Source organism: Cuculus canorus, chromosome 14 (assembly GCF_017976375.1).
Source record: "Cuculus canorus isolate bCucCan1 chromosome 14, bCucCan1.pri, whole genome shotgun sequence".
NCBI classification, from domain to species: Eukaryota; Metazoa; Chordata; class Aves; order Cuculiformes; family Cuculidae; genus Cuculus; species Cuculus canorus.
In genome coordinates, this window is record NC_071414.1 from 1622056 (window position 1) to 1636190 (window position 14135).

The following is a 14135-nucleotide window of genomic DNA, read 5'->3' on the forward strand; positions in this document are numbered from 1 at the left end:
TATTATCATGCATTGTGAATGTGATGTTCCCAAAGAGTTGCTGCTAGAGAGGAAAAATGATATTCCAGCCCCCACTTCCTGGAAGCGTGTGAAATAATCCTGTCATGATTAACTTCTTGGACTCTTTCATTGGAAACACTTTCATAAACATTTTCCTTTTAGTTGTTACAGGAAGATATGCTCTTGTTTGCCAGATGCATGTGGTAGGAAGTAAAATACTATTCAGGGTAAAGTAGATGTTCTCTTTGCAGCTTTTCTTTTCATAGAACCTGTCTGCAAATGAAAGAGTCTGGGGAACTGGCTGTTTGACATCACGTGCTTGCAAATTATGAGGGTCCAAGAACCCCATGCATGCTGTGAAGGAATGGGAAAGGGAGTTCTGAGAGTTGTACATGTGGGGCTAATGAAGAACCCAAGTGGTGTGGTTTGTTCTTCTCCCTGTTCTGTGTCCCCTTGCAAGATTAGACAATGCGAGTTTCAGCTTCCCAGAGAAGTGTTACTCCAGCTCTACTAGGAGCCTTGGGAGGTTCTTCCTCTGTTAATCCACTGCGTTTGCAGGTTGTTGTGAAGTTTTTATCTATCAGTTTAATTGTTAGGACAAACGCCATAATAGAAGCTTTGAGACATGCAACTGATTTTTCATTCCCTGCAAAACACCTGCATTATGTATCTTCTCTAAGGGCCATTATCAAGAAAATTATGTTGTGATCCCTTCCTTTCAGTGTGTGTGAACTTCTTTCCTTGGTTGTTGTAATGACCTTAAGATGGGCTGTTGTGTCTGAGAGTGTATGGAAGATCAAATGTGTGTGACTGTCCCACCTTTCATGTTAAAGACTTTCATAGATGTGTTTTCTTACAATGTTACTGGATGAAATGCTCTTCCTTGACACGTGCACATGAAGAGAAGCCAAATGTTACCCCTGGTAAGGAGAAGCTGTCTTTGTGACTTTTGTTTGAGTGCATTTTGTCTGCTGATCATGAAGGTGAATGATAAGCACGCAGTCTGTGAAGGCTTTGATGGGAGTCCTGGACTGCTGTGTGTGAGGAGATAGTGGTGGAGACATGTTCTGCGTTGTGTTACTTCCCAGCGTTCGGTGCTGGACTACATAAAAGAAGTCTGAAGCTGTCCTATTTTGAGGTAATATACTGCACAGCTTCCAAATTGCCAAGTTGTGTGTTCATCAGTCTGCTTTCCCACAGCTGTGGTTCTGTGCATTTTCCCTGTCATATTGTCCAAAGAGATTACATTGAGGAGCTGTGGATGTGGTCTTTGGAGTTTGAGCATCTGTGAGAGCCTCCCACAGCCTTTTTCCCAACCAGATACCTTTCTTGTGTAATTTCCCCAGCTGACACAATCTGAAATATTCCTTCACTTCTGCCAGTTTCCCATCCTCAATGAGGTCTAAAGCTGGTTCATGTTGTGGCTGATACCACTTCAACCATTAAGAGATGTGTTGGAATTGTTGGGCTGGGGAAGCAGTTTCCTTCCATAGCTTGAAGGTGCTCAGCTGCCAAGACAAAGGCTTTGATAGGTTTCTGTTTCCCTTAAAGGTCACTGAATGTCAAACTCTCCTGTGGTGACATGAGGGCATAATACTGTTGTCCAGGGTGTAATATGGCTGTGAATACAGAGCAAGGAGGGTGAAAGGCTGGCTTTGAACTAGGCAAGTAGGTGGTTTTGGCTGAGCAATAGTTTCATTTCAAGCCTGAAGTTTGTTCCCTTAAAGGTCATGCTACCTTTTCACCATTTCTGGATGGTTCTTTTGCCTTTGAACCTGGGAATGTTGTTTTGCATTAAATACTTATTTCCCTTGTTAAGCCCTCAACCACCTGAAAGCAGTCTAATTTTCTAAGACCTGGCTTGAGAAAGAGTCCTCTGGTAGGAGGTGTTTATGCTTGCAGCTTCATGAGCAGGCCACATAGCAAGAAAAATTGATGAGAGCTGACAGCTCTTTCTTAAAATGACATCCTTACTGTGGAGTCCAGAGAAAGAGTTCACGGTCACACATGTGCTTGTAACCTCAGTGATTTACAGGTAATCTTGAAGATGAACTTCAACACCTGGAGTGAAGTTGGAGAAGAGTTCCTGGTGAGTTTCTCTGACAATAATTTCTCTTTTAATGGTTCCTTGCATTCCTGGTCTGCTGCTTTTTATGTCTCTGGTTTCTATGTGTGTTGGTGTAGTTTTAAGTAATGTCATATCTTCATTTAGCCATGTGTTGTGTGTTATTACCTCTTGCTCTTCCTGCAGTTTTTGTGGAAGGCAGGATATGTGAGGTTTTATTTGTGTTTTGGTTTTGGTACGGAGAGGAAATAAAAATCTCACGTCCATAGAAATCATAGTTCTGTGGAGCAGGATGTGTATTAAAATAGGGGAAGAAATTCCACCAAAGCTGATGGTTTCATATTTCCCAATCTCTGTGGGATGAGTGTTCCTCTTTTAGTTCAAACATTTATCATACATGTGCTTTACAGTCTTCCCAGGATGCTGGTGAGTGACAAATGTCCCCCCTTCTTGGAGCGATCGTGGTGCATTTTACTACCATGGTATGGTTTTGGCAGTTATGAGGGTCAGAAGCAAACCTGGAAGTTGTGTAGGGCTGGAGAGAAGACTCGGGGACGCTCTGCTAGCATGGGGCATCATAGAAGATAGTAATTTCCCTGTTCGTCATAGTTCCTTCACTAGGCCGATGGTTGTGGTTTCATGCAATCTCAATCCCTTCTGCTCAATATGTTTGGCCTAGAAGTATTATTGTGACTTCATCCATTCATTTCTGTAGATTCTGTAGGTTTCTAACTCTTGCCTTGCATGTTGTCATGAGGTACAGCTCAACCTCAGGATGTTCAATCACATGGAAACATCTGTTCCAGCCTTCTGAGTGCAGGGGCAATTCCCATAGATGCCTTTGTTTCCTGAAAGCTTGAGGTACCCTTTGTAAGTGCTTTGTTTAGGCATGTGTTGTGTGTCACAGTGTCTTGCTCATGTTACAGCAGGTATGAAAGTCAGGAGATGTGAGGGTGTCTTTGTAATCTGTTCTTGTTGGGGAGAATAGATGTAATCTTGACCTGAGCAGGTGGCATCACTATGGAGCAGTGGTTGTGACGAAAGAGGGGAGGAGATTCCACCGATGCCATTGGTTTGATGCCCCATTCTATGCAGACAACTGCTCCTCATTTTGTTTAACCATTTATTATTTGTGTGCTTTAGAATCTTTCTGTTTCTTCTCAGAATGGTGGTGAGCAGACCTTCCTGATGTGACTGTAGTCTGTTATCTTCTCATGAAATGTTTTTTGCCCATTATGAGAAGGTCAGGAGCAAATCTGTTTGTGAACAGAGAAGGCCTTTCTTTTCTTTTTGTTCTTTCAGAGATATTTTCTTCTGTCTGTTCACTGTGGTTCAAAGAGATTACATTAAAGTTCCTTCTTATTGTTCATCCCAGCTACAGATTCTGTGTCCCAGCAGAATTAAAAACACCTGACAGTTCTAAAAAGGTTTTAAAGTCTACCCTAGCTCTAATATAATTTCTTACTCGTATAGTTCCCCATCAATTATATTAAGATCATCGAGTCCAACCATTCCTAAAAATCCCTAAACCATGGCCCTCAGCACCTCATCCACCTGTCCTTTAAACACGTCCAGGGAGGGTGACTCAACCACCTCCCTGGGCAGCTTGTTCCAGTGCCCAGTGACTCCTCTCCAGCAGTGGCCAGCTCCCTCCTCTCCAAAACTTCCTTTCAGGTAGTTGTAGAGAGCAATAAGGTCTCCCCTCAGCCTCCTCTTCTCCAGGATAAAAAAAACCATCTCTCTCAGCCGCTCCTCATAAAAGTTGTTGTCCAGCCCCCTCACCAGCTTCATTGCTCTTCTCTGGACACGCTCCAGAGCCTCAACATTCTGCTTGTGGTGAGGGGCCCAAAACTGAACACAGTATTCGAGGTGCAGCCTCACCAGTGTGGAGTACGCAGGGAGAATATCCTCCCTGGATATTATGGCCACACTGTTTCTGATACAAGCCAAGGTGTCATTGGCCTTTTTGGACGCCTGGACACACTGCTGTCTCATGTTCAATTGGCTGTCAACCAACACCCCCAGATCCTTCTCCTCCAGGCAGCTTTCTTGCCAGACTTCTCCTGGTCTGTAGCACTGCATAGGGTTGTTGTGTCCCAAGTGCAGGACCCCGCATGTGGACTTGTTAAACATCATGCCATTGGTCCAGCCTGTTCAGGTCCCTTTGCAGAGCCTCCCTACCCTCCATCAGATCCACGCTTCCACCCAGCTTAGTGTCATCCGCGAACTTGCTAAAGGTGCACTCAACACCTTCATCCAGGTCACTGATAAAGACATTGAACAGGGCTGGACCCAGTACCGAGCCCTGAGGAACCCCGCTTGTAAGTGGCCTCCAGCTGGAGTTAACTCCATTTACCACCACTCTCTGGGCCTGGCCATCCAACCAGTTTTCAACCCAGGAGAGTGTGCGCCTGTCCAGTCCAGAGGCTGACAGTTTCTGAAGCAGAATTCTGTGAGAAACAGTGTCAAAGGCATTACGGAAGTCCAAGAAGACTACATCCACAGCCTTTCCCCCATCCAGTAGTCGAGTCACTTTGTCATAGAAGGCAATCAGGTTAGTTTGGCAAGATCTGCCTTTTGTGAACCCGTGTTGACTGGGCCTGATCACCCGGTTCTCTTGCATGTGCTGTGTGATAGCACTCAAGATCTCCTGTTCCATGACTTTCCTCGGCACTGAGGTCAGACTGACAGGCCTATAGTTCCCTGGATCCTCCCTACAACTCTTCTTGTAGATGGACACAACATCAGCCAGCCTCCAGTCCGGTGGAACTTCCCCATTCAGTCAGGACTGCTGGAAGATGATGGAAGGGGATTTGGAAAGCACATCCACCAGCTCCTTCAGTACTCTTGGGTGGATCCCATCCAGACCCATAGACTTGTAAGACAACTTCCCTTACTATTAAAGACTGAGGCAAAGAAAGCATGAAGTACCTCAGCCTTGTTCTCATCCCCTGTCAATGTTGTTCCTTCTACATCCAGTCAGTACTGAATATTCTCCCTAGTCCTCCTTTTATTGTTAATGTATTTATATTAAGATTTGCTGAAAATATCCCTTGCGACGTGAGGAGATGCTCTAACGGTACCCAGCACTGCATCGCAGCTTCCAGAGCTCTTGGAGCTGCAGCGAGCAGAGCCTGTGTGCTTCCCGCTTGCCATGGGAGTGAACTCCCAGTGGCGGGCACAGCCCCTGTCCCTGCCAAGCACCCCAGGCCCCCTGTCGTGTCTTCCTTTTTTTGTCAGTGTTGTTTTACAACACCGAGGTTTTGGTTAACTTTAATGATTTGAAAAGTACGTCAAAAGTTCCTCAGTAATGGGGCCACAAACTTTGAGGAAGGGTGAGATGGTCCTGTTGGAAAGGAAGAGCCTGTTGTCACACAAACATTGTTGCCAAGTGATCGTTTACTAAGAACTGCCACAGTGGCAGAAGCTTGTGAAAGAGAAAGCGAGAGCTGTAGTCAGCAGGGGTTTTCTGCAGAGTCTTGCCTTGCGTGATTTCCCGTGAGTGTTGCTGAGAGCCGGTGTTATTGTATAAACAGGCAGTGAGGAGGATCTTTTTCCGACTTGTTCATAGGCGTTGCACTCAAGAGGCTTTTATCCTGTCGGTTTTCTGGTCACGCCATGCATGTTATATGTATTGTAGGTGCAAAGTGAATGTCAGTATGATTGCGTCATGGGGAAATTCCTTCCCCAGTGCTCTCATCTGACTTTTCTACTTGCGACTTCCTTTGCCGTTTTTTTTTTTTTCTACAAGTGCATGGCTGTCTGGAAAAGGTAGCTCATACCTTGCATACCCCTCGGAATCATCACCGTGGAGGAGTATACCACCTCTTTACAGGTATCAGGTTAGCATACTGATTAAATGAAGTATTCTAGTTGCATGGGTACCTCTTAGCTGCCCATCCGTGTTCTTAGATCTCTACTTACTTACCCGCTTCAGTGGAAGAAGGAATTTTGAAAAGCAAGCTACATTTTAATACATCTGTGCCAAGGTTGTGATGATCTTTGCGATCTGCAAAACTAGGAGCGTATACAGATACTGCTCTTGTGCAGAATAAGACTCTATGTGTTCTCCCAGTCTCTCAGTCATTCTGAGCTGCATATAGAACAATCAAGCATCTCCTCCAACAAAATGGCGGCTTTGATAATTCCTTTCTACAACAGCGTCTCCCTAGCAGATATGCTGCTTCTCCGAGCTAATAGAAATGAAACAAAAGAGCAACTGGCAGCAACAGCAGAAGCTGTTGGAATATGTCAGACATGCCCCACGCACTGTAACCCGCTCGTACTCACCCGCACTCACCTGTGCTCTGCGATGCAAAGGGTTTGCTCTCCGCGCCGCTCGATAATGCGTTTCCCGGCCAGAGCGTCCATTCCCACTGCCGAGCCGAGCTGCTCGGTTCGCCTTTCCGCGGGTGGTAAAGGGAAATCCGCTTTTCGGTGGTCTATGGCGCCGACTCCCGGCAGTTGCTGAGAGTGCGGAGCGGAGCACAGGGAGCGGGGCGCGGCTGCAGTGCCGTGTCGGCGCCTGCGGGTGGCCAGGCTCAAAGAAGTGAATGGAGTTAGTTTCAGCTGGAGACCGGTCACAAGTGATGTAGTGGTGTCCCCCAGGGCTCAGTGTTGCGTCCAGTCCTGTTTTATCGATCCAGTCCTGTTTTATCGAAGCCATCTTTATCCATGACTTGGATGAAGTCGTTAAATGTAACCTTCGCAGATGCCATTAAGCTGTGAGGAAGTGCTGATCTGCTTGAGGGTGCGGAGGCCCTTCAAAGGGATTTGAACAGGCTGGGCCGATGGGCTGAGGCTAATGGCAAGAGGATGTAGTCTTCTTGGACTTCAGTAAAGCCTTTGACACAGTTTCCCACATCATTCTGCTTAGGAAACTGGTTGCCACTGGCTGGCCAGGCGCACCCTCTCCTGGGTGGAAAACTGGTTGGATGGCTGGGCTCAGAGAAGTGAATGGAGTTAGTTTCAGCTGGAGACCGGTCACAAGTGGTGTCCCCCAGGGCTCAGTGCTGCGTCCAGTCCTGTTCAATATCTTTATCGATGATTTGGATGAAGGCACTGAATGTAACCTTCGCAGATGCCATTAAGCTGTGAGGAAGTGCCGATCTGCTTGAGGGTGCGGAGGCCCTTCAAAGGGATTTGAACAGGCTAGGCCGATGGGCTGAGGCTAATGGCAAGAGGTTTAACAAGGCCAAATGCCAGGTCCTGCACTTGAGGCACAGCAACACACTTGGGGAAGAGCGGTTGGAAAGCTGCCTGGAGGAGGAGAAGGACCTGGGGGTGTTGACTGAACATGAGCCAGCAGTGTGCCCAGGTGGCCAAAAGGCCAATAGCAGCTTGGCTTGTATCAGAAACGGCATGGCCATCACGTTTAGGGGAGTTATTCTGCCCCTGTACTCGGCACTGGTGAGACCGCACCTCGAATCCTGTGTTCAGCTCTGGGCCCCTCGTTATAAGAAGGACGTTGAAGCTCTGGATCTTATCCAGAGAAGAGCAACAAAGCTCTGGAGAAGCAACAAAGCTCTGGAGAAGAAACAAAGGGGCTGGAGCACAAGTCTTATGAGGAGCGGCTGTAGGAGTTGGGGTTATTTAGGTTATATTGAGAAGAGGAGCCTGAGTGGAGACCTTATTGCTCTCTACAACTACCTGAAAGGAGGTTGTAGAGAGGTGGGTGCTGGCCTCTTCTCCCAAGTGACGAGTGATAGGAAAAGCGGGAATGGCCTGAATCTGCACCAGGGGAGGTTCAGGCTGGACATCAGGAAAGAAGTTTTCACAGAAGGGGTCATCAGGCACTGGAGCAGGCTGCCCAGGGAGGTGGTTGAGTCATCGTCCTTGGAGGTATTTAAAAGGAGGATGGACAAGGTACTCAAGGACATGGTTTAGTGGGAGATAGGAATGGTTGGACTCGAAGATCTAAGAGGTCTTTTCCAACCTAGTGATTCTATGGTGACTCCTCTTTTTGCTTGACCATTTATTCTATGTTTGCTTTAGAATCTTTCTGTTTCTTCACAGAATGGTGGTGAGCAGACTTTCTTGATGTGACTGTTGTGCACTTTCTTCTCATGAAATGCTTTTGCCTATTATGAGGAGGTCACAAGCAAATCTGTGTGGGGCTGTAGAGAATTCAGAGGAGCTCTGTAGGTGAGGCTATTGCAGAAAGGATGGTCATTTCCGACCTTGTTAACCTTAACCCTAAGGCAATTGATTGTGTAATGTAGTTCCATGAGATGGGACTTGCTTCTACTCATTGTTTGGACTAAGAAATGTTATTCCCTCTTGATCACATGAAGAGCAGAATATAGTCTTTCTTTTCTTTGTTGCTCTTTCAGAACTGTTTTCTTCTGTCTGTTGACTGTGACTCAAAGAGATGACATAAAAGTTCCTTCTTACTGTTCATCCCAGCTACAGATTCTGTGTCCCGGCAGAACTAAAAATACCTGACAGTGCTTAAAAGCTCCTAAAGTCTTCCCTAGCTCTAATATGGTGTCTTGCTCTTATAGTTCCCACTTGATTTTATTAAGAGAAGCTGAGCTTCTCGATTACTCTCAACAAATATTTCCTGCCGAATATTCCTTGCGACTCGAAGAGATGTTGTAACGTTACCCAACACCGCATCTCGGCATCCAGCGCTCTTGGAGCGAAGCCTGTGCGCTTCCCGCTTGCCATGGGAGCGAAGCCCCGGCGGCGGGCTCAGCCCCCGTCCCCGCCGAGCATCCCGGGCCTGTGAGCGCGGGACGGCTGCAGTGCCGTGTCGGCGCCTGCGGGTGCCGCTGTTGTCCGAGGCGCCGCAGCCGCCGCAGCGCCCTGCCCCCGCGGGCTGCTGGCTCGCCCGGCGCCGGCCCGAGCGGCAGCGGCGCGGGCAGCAGAGGCGAGAGGCGGCGCCGAGCTCGCTGTCCTGCGGCGGCCCCTGCGCTCGGGGCGGCGAGAGGCTGGAAGGGAGGGAGGGCAGCGGCGGGAGGGAGGAAGGCGGCGAGCGCTGGCGAGCATGGCGAGCGGGGAGAGGCGGCGGCCAACGGCGGGGCGAGCGCTGCTGTCCGCCTTGCTGCTGGGCTTGTGGTGCCGGGCGGCGGCGGAGCGGCTCCGCTACACCATCGCCGAGGAGCTGGGCAGAGGCTCGCTGGTGGGGCCGCTGGCGCGGGACCTGGGGCTGAGCCCGGCCGAGCTGCCGGCGCGCAAGCTGCGGCTGGCGTCTGCCGGGAAAAGGCAGCTGGAATATTTCAGGGTGAGCGAGGAGAATGGGAACCTGTACGTGAGCGAGAGGCTGGACCGGGAGGAGATGTGCGGCGAGTCGGTGTCCTGCTCCGTCAGCTTCGAGGCAGTGGTGCAGAATCCGCTCAACGTCTTCCACGTCGAGGTGGCCATCCAGGACGTCAACGACAACTCCCCGAGCTTCCCGCAAGACGCTTTCCAGCTGGAGATCAGCGAGTTGACTTCTCCCGGCGCTCGGTTTGCCTTGGGCGTTGCCGAGGACCCGGACGTGGGCAGCAACTCACTGCAGGGCTACGAGCTGGAGGAAAACGAGTTCTTCGCGGTGGAGCTCAAGGAAAGGCAGGACGGCAGCAAGTTCGCGGAGCTGGTGCTGCGCCGTGCGTTGGACCGGGAGCGGGAACAGAGGCTGCGTCTGGTGCTGAGGGCTGTGGACGGCGGCGATCCGCCGCGGAGCGGCACCGCCCAGCTCTGCATCAACGTCACCGACGCCAACGACAACGCGCCCGTGTTCGCGCAGGAGCGGTACCGCGCCAGCCTGCGGGAGGACGCGCCGCCGGGCTCGGCGCTGCTCAACGTCTCCGCCTCCGATGCCGACGCGGGCACCAACGCGCGCATCACCTACGGCTTCGGGAAAATGCCGGCCAAGGTGCTTCAGAAGTTCGTGTTGGATCCGGAGAGCGGGACGATCACGCTGCAGGAACCGTTGGACTTTGAAGACACGCGAGGTTACTCTCTGCTGGTAGAGGCGAGGGACGGAGGTGGTCTGGTGGCCCACTGCGATGTGGAAGTGGAGGTGCTGGACGTGAACGATAACGCGCCGGAGGTGACACTGACGTCGGTATCGAGCCCAGTGCCTGAGGACGCTCCGGTGGGCACAGTCGTGGCTCTGTTAAACGTGAACGACCGGGACTCTGGGGAGAACGGTCAGGTGTGGTGCGAGCTGTCGGGCGAGTCGCCGGTGTCGCTGGTGTCGTCGTCGGGCGGGTCGTATAAGGTGGTGACGTCGGTGCCGCTGGACCGGGAGCAGGCGGGCGAGCACCGTGTGACGGTGTTGGCCAGGGACCGGGGCGTGCCGTCGCTGTGGAGCCGCGCGTCGCTGTCGCTGGAGGTGTCGGACGTGAACGACAACGCGCCGGTGTTCTCGGAGGCGGCGTACAGCGCCTACGTGTGGGAGAACAACGCGGCGGGCGCGCTGCTGGTGCGCGTGTCGGCGCGGGACTTGGACGCGGGCGCCAACGGGCGCGTGAGCTACTGGCTGGCGGGCGGGAGCGCGGTCGGGGCGTGCGCGGCGTCGTCGGTGTCGGTGGAGGCGCGGAGCGGCGCGGTGTACGCGCAGCGGTCGTTCGACTACGAGCAGTGCCGCGAGCTGTCGGTGTCGGTGCGGGCGCAGGACGGCGGGGCGCCGTCGCGGAGCTCGACGGCGACGGTGCGCGTCTTCGTGCTGGACCGCAACGACAACGCGCCGCGGGTGCTGTGGCCGGCGGCGGGCGCGGGAGCGGCGGGCGAGGCGGGTTTGGCGCCGGGTCCGGCGCCGTTCGAGGTGGTGCCGCGCTCGGCCGAGGCCGGCTACTTGGTGGCCAAGGTGGTGGCGGTGGACGCGGACGCGGGGCGCAACGCGTGGCTGTCGTACGAGCTGGTGCAGGCGGCGGAGCCGGCGCTGTTCCGCGTGGGGCTGCACAGCGGCGAGGTGCGCACGGCGCGGGCCGTGTCGGAGCGGGACGCGGCCAAGCAGCGGCTGGTGGCCGTGGTGAAGGACCACGGGCGGCCGGCGCTGTCGGCCACGGCCACGCTGCACGTGGTGCTGGCCGAGAGCTTGCAGGAGGCGCTGCCGGAGCTGAGCGAGCGGCCGTCGGGCGCCGAGGCGGCGGCCGAGCTGCAGCTGGGGCTGGGGCTGGCGCTGGCGCTCCTCTGCGCCCTTTTCGTGCTCAGCGTGGCGCTGGCCGTGCTGGCGCGGCTGCGCGGGGCCGGGCCGCCCGCCGTGCTGCGCTGCCTGGGCGCGCAGCGCTTCTCCGGGGCGGGCGCCGCCTTCCCGGCCGACTTCTGCGAGGGCACCTTGCCCTCCTCCTACAACCTGTGCGTGGCGCCGGGCCGCGCCGTCGCCGACGTCGCTTGGCTGCCGCCGCCGCTGCCCAGCCTGCCCGCGGAGGAGCTGCTCGGCGGGGAACCCTGCGGGAAGCGGAGCGAGAGCAGCAGCGCCGGTGCGGGAGAGCCGCCCGACCACCCCGACGCACCGCAGGTCTGTAACCCGCGCTGTCTCGTGAGGCTTTCTGAACCGCCGTTCTCTCTCTCCGTTTTATCTTAATGTTGTGAATGGCAACAGAACCGTTGGTTCTTTGCATTTCAGTATCAAACTCTGAATGAAAACGTGTCTGTGTGTCTCCTGAAATGTCATATTCTTCATCCCTAGTTAATGACAGTCGCCGAGATTTAGAGCTGATGCTGAAACGGTAGCGGCAGTAGGTGGTGAGAGGTTCAATTGAGAAGTTTAGACTCCTCCTTGTTCTGAATTAGGAACGGCGAATATGGTGAATAATTGATTCTGCGAGACAGAATAGGGAAGATATGCTGTACACTTGGTGCTGGAGAGTTTTTCCTTCCTGATCACTTTTCACTCCGAAGGATGAACTCCAATCTGCTTGAGGGTGGATCCAAACGCTTTGGTTGATGCTGCTTCCGCTAGGATTTCCTTGTGCAATGGGGATGGGGAGTGCTGCTCCCTGTCTCTGGGAAGAAATGAAAGTTCGACGTATCTCTGTACTGTTCCGAGCAGACACTTTATCCGCGGCACACCTTGGGTCTTCGGAGGTCACAGGTTCAGGTTCTCCTGCAAGGTCTTGTCTACAACTCCTGTGTTGCCTAAGAGCGTGTGCAATGGCGAATCCTTACTGTGTAGAACGAGATCAGCTGATTCTACCTGACAGACTCGGGATTGACCCTTGGTATTGGAGATGTTTTCTTCCTGATCTACTTTTCCTGAAGCGCTGTTCTTCGACTTGGTTAATAGATGGATACAAACCTTTTGGCAAATGCCTTTTCTATATCGATTTGTGAATGAAAACGTGTATTTCCCCATGAATGGAGAAGTTGCAGCTAGTTCCTCCCTCCTGCATGTTCCCCTCACCCACCGAGTGGTCTCTCCTTTTTTGTAGGAAGGCTGCTGCAGCAACGGCAACGCGTTAATACGACATGTAAGTAGTATCCAGGCATGATTTTTCCGAGATCTCTCTTCAGATATTTCTTACCTATTTTTCCTGAGTGCTAGTTCCCGGTTTTGTACAGTAGTTTGAAAAACAAAAACAAACAAACAAACAAACAAAAAACCCTCGCCTCTAGTATTTCAGAACAACGCTCCTGTAAAACACAAAGATTTTCTGGTCCTTGGGCAATGACAGCTCTCGTGTGTGTCTGTGAATATTAAATTTCATATTTTAGTGTCCGTTTTCTTTTGCTGTACTTAAACAGCAATTCAAGCACGGCTGCTACCCAATATCGTGGTCGGGATTGTGCAGGACTGTGGTGTTGGACTGATGGTAAGAGGGTCTTAATATTCTGCACCTTAAAATAAGAAGGAATATTTTATTTCACAGATATGGCGGTTAGCCTTGTGGTTCAAATATCATGTCCCGTTAACGAAAAGCCGTTGCACAAAATCCCTGGTCTCCGTTTGAGATGGGGGTCCCTATTGCTGCACTTTTCTCGAGGTCAGCAATAGGGGAATTAATGTGGCCGAGTGACGCAATTTTGATCTGCCCAGAGGGTGAGGGAGAAGTCATTGAAGCCCGACTGCTACAAAAGCTGTGCAATTCCTGGTGGGGATTCTGCTTTCGGACTGATGGGATAGGGCCTCCCGATCCCATCACGTCTGTAACCCGCGCTCCTCCGCTCTTCTCCTTGAGTCTTTCGAACCGCCGTCCTCTTCTCCGCTGGGTTTTGTCGCGCAATGGGGATGGGGGATGCTGATCCGTGTGTCTGGGAAGAAATGAAAGATCGATGTGTCGGCCCTCTATTCCGAGCAGACAGTTCAGCCGCGGCACTCCTTGGGTCTTCGGTGGTCACGGGTTCAGGTTCAGCGGAGAGGTCTTGTCTACAACTCCTGTGTTAATATCGTATGTGTTAGTAACGGTGAATCCTTACTGTGTAGAACGAGATCCGCTGATTCTACCCCATAGACTCGGGATTGTCGCTTGGTGTTGGAGATGTTTCATTCCTAATCGATTTTCGATGCCTTTTCGAGATCAGACTCTGAAGGAAAACATGTATGTAGCTCCATGAATGAGGAAGTTACAGATGGTTCCTCCGTGCTGAATGTTCCCCTCCTGCGACGAGTGCCTTCTCACCTACTGGAGGAAGGCTGCCGCAGAAAAGGCGTCGGAAACGGGACAGAGAAATTGTTTTCAGGCATGATTTCTCGGAGATCTTTGTGCAGTTATTTCTCATTACTTTTTCGTGGATGGTAGATCCCTCTTTTGTACAGGTGAAAATGTCGAATGCGAACTCAAGAAAAAAATAACAAGTTATGCGTGTTGTGTTTCAAAGCGGGTCTTCTGCTATCTTGCAGGATTTTGTGGACAAGGTTTTCTCCCAACAAGGTGATTCAAGGATCAGTGAAATACTTTACTGACAAACATCAGTGTCTTAACCGTCAATTTTAAGACAATCAAAGCCTTTTCACGGTCGTTCAGGCTCTAGGGTTATTGGATAGATAGAAATGCCTACAAATAATGCGAAAAAGAACTTTCTGTGGACTACCAAGAAAAAGAAATCACACATTGAGCTTTCAAGAGTTTAATGCTGTAGCCACTAGCTCTGTGACGTTACTGAAGCATTTAATTGCGCTCATCCATTTCGAAAATAGACT

At 51.5% G+C, this 14135-nt stretch overlaps 2 protein-coding genes across 5 annotated transcripts in view; both read left to right on the forward strand.

Moving 5' to 3' along the window:
• Nucleotides 1–14135, forward strand: part of LOC104065903 (protocadherin gamma-C5) — a 134218-nt gene that overhangs the window by 47346 nt on the left and 72737 nt on the right. Inside the window, exons 1-2 of one of the 4 annotated variants that reach the window (XM_054079264.1) lie at nt 7926–11513; nt 12427–12486. The exons of 2 other annotated variants lie outside the window; for them this stretch is intronic. In XM_054079264.1, the coding sequence (XP_053935239.1) occupies nt 9054–11513; nt 12427–12486 (2520 nt within the window). In that variant the 5' untranslated portion in view covers nt 7926–9053. Of the gene's footprint in view, nt 1–7925; nt 11514–12426; nt 12487–14135 lie in introns of those variants that run through there. One more of the 4 variants, XM_054079265.1, reaches the window with a different exon arrangement.
• Nucleotides 1–14135, forward strand: part of LOC128853576 (protocadherin gamma-B5-like) — a 90179-nt gene that overhangs the window by 26431 nt on the left and 49613 nt on the right. The window lies entirely within an intron of this gene.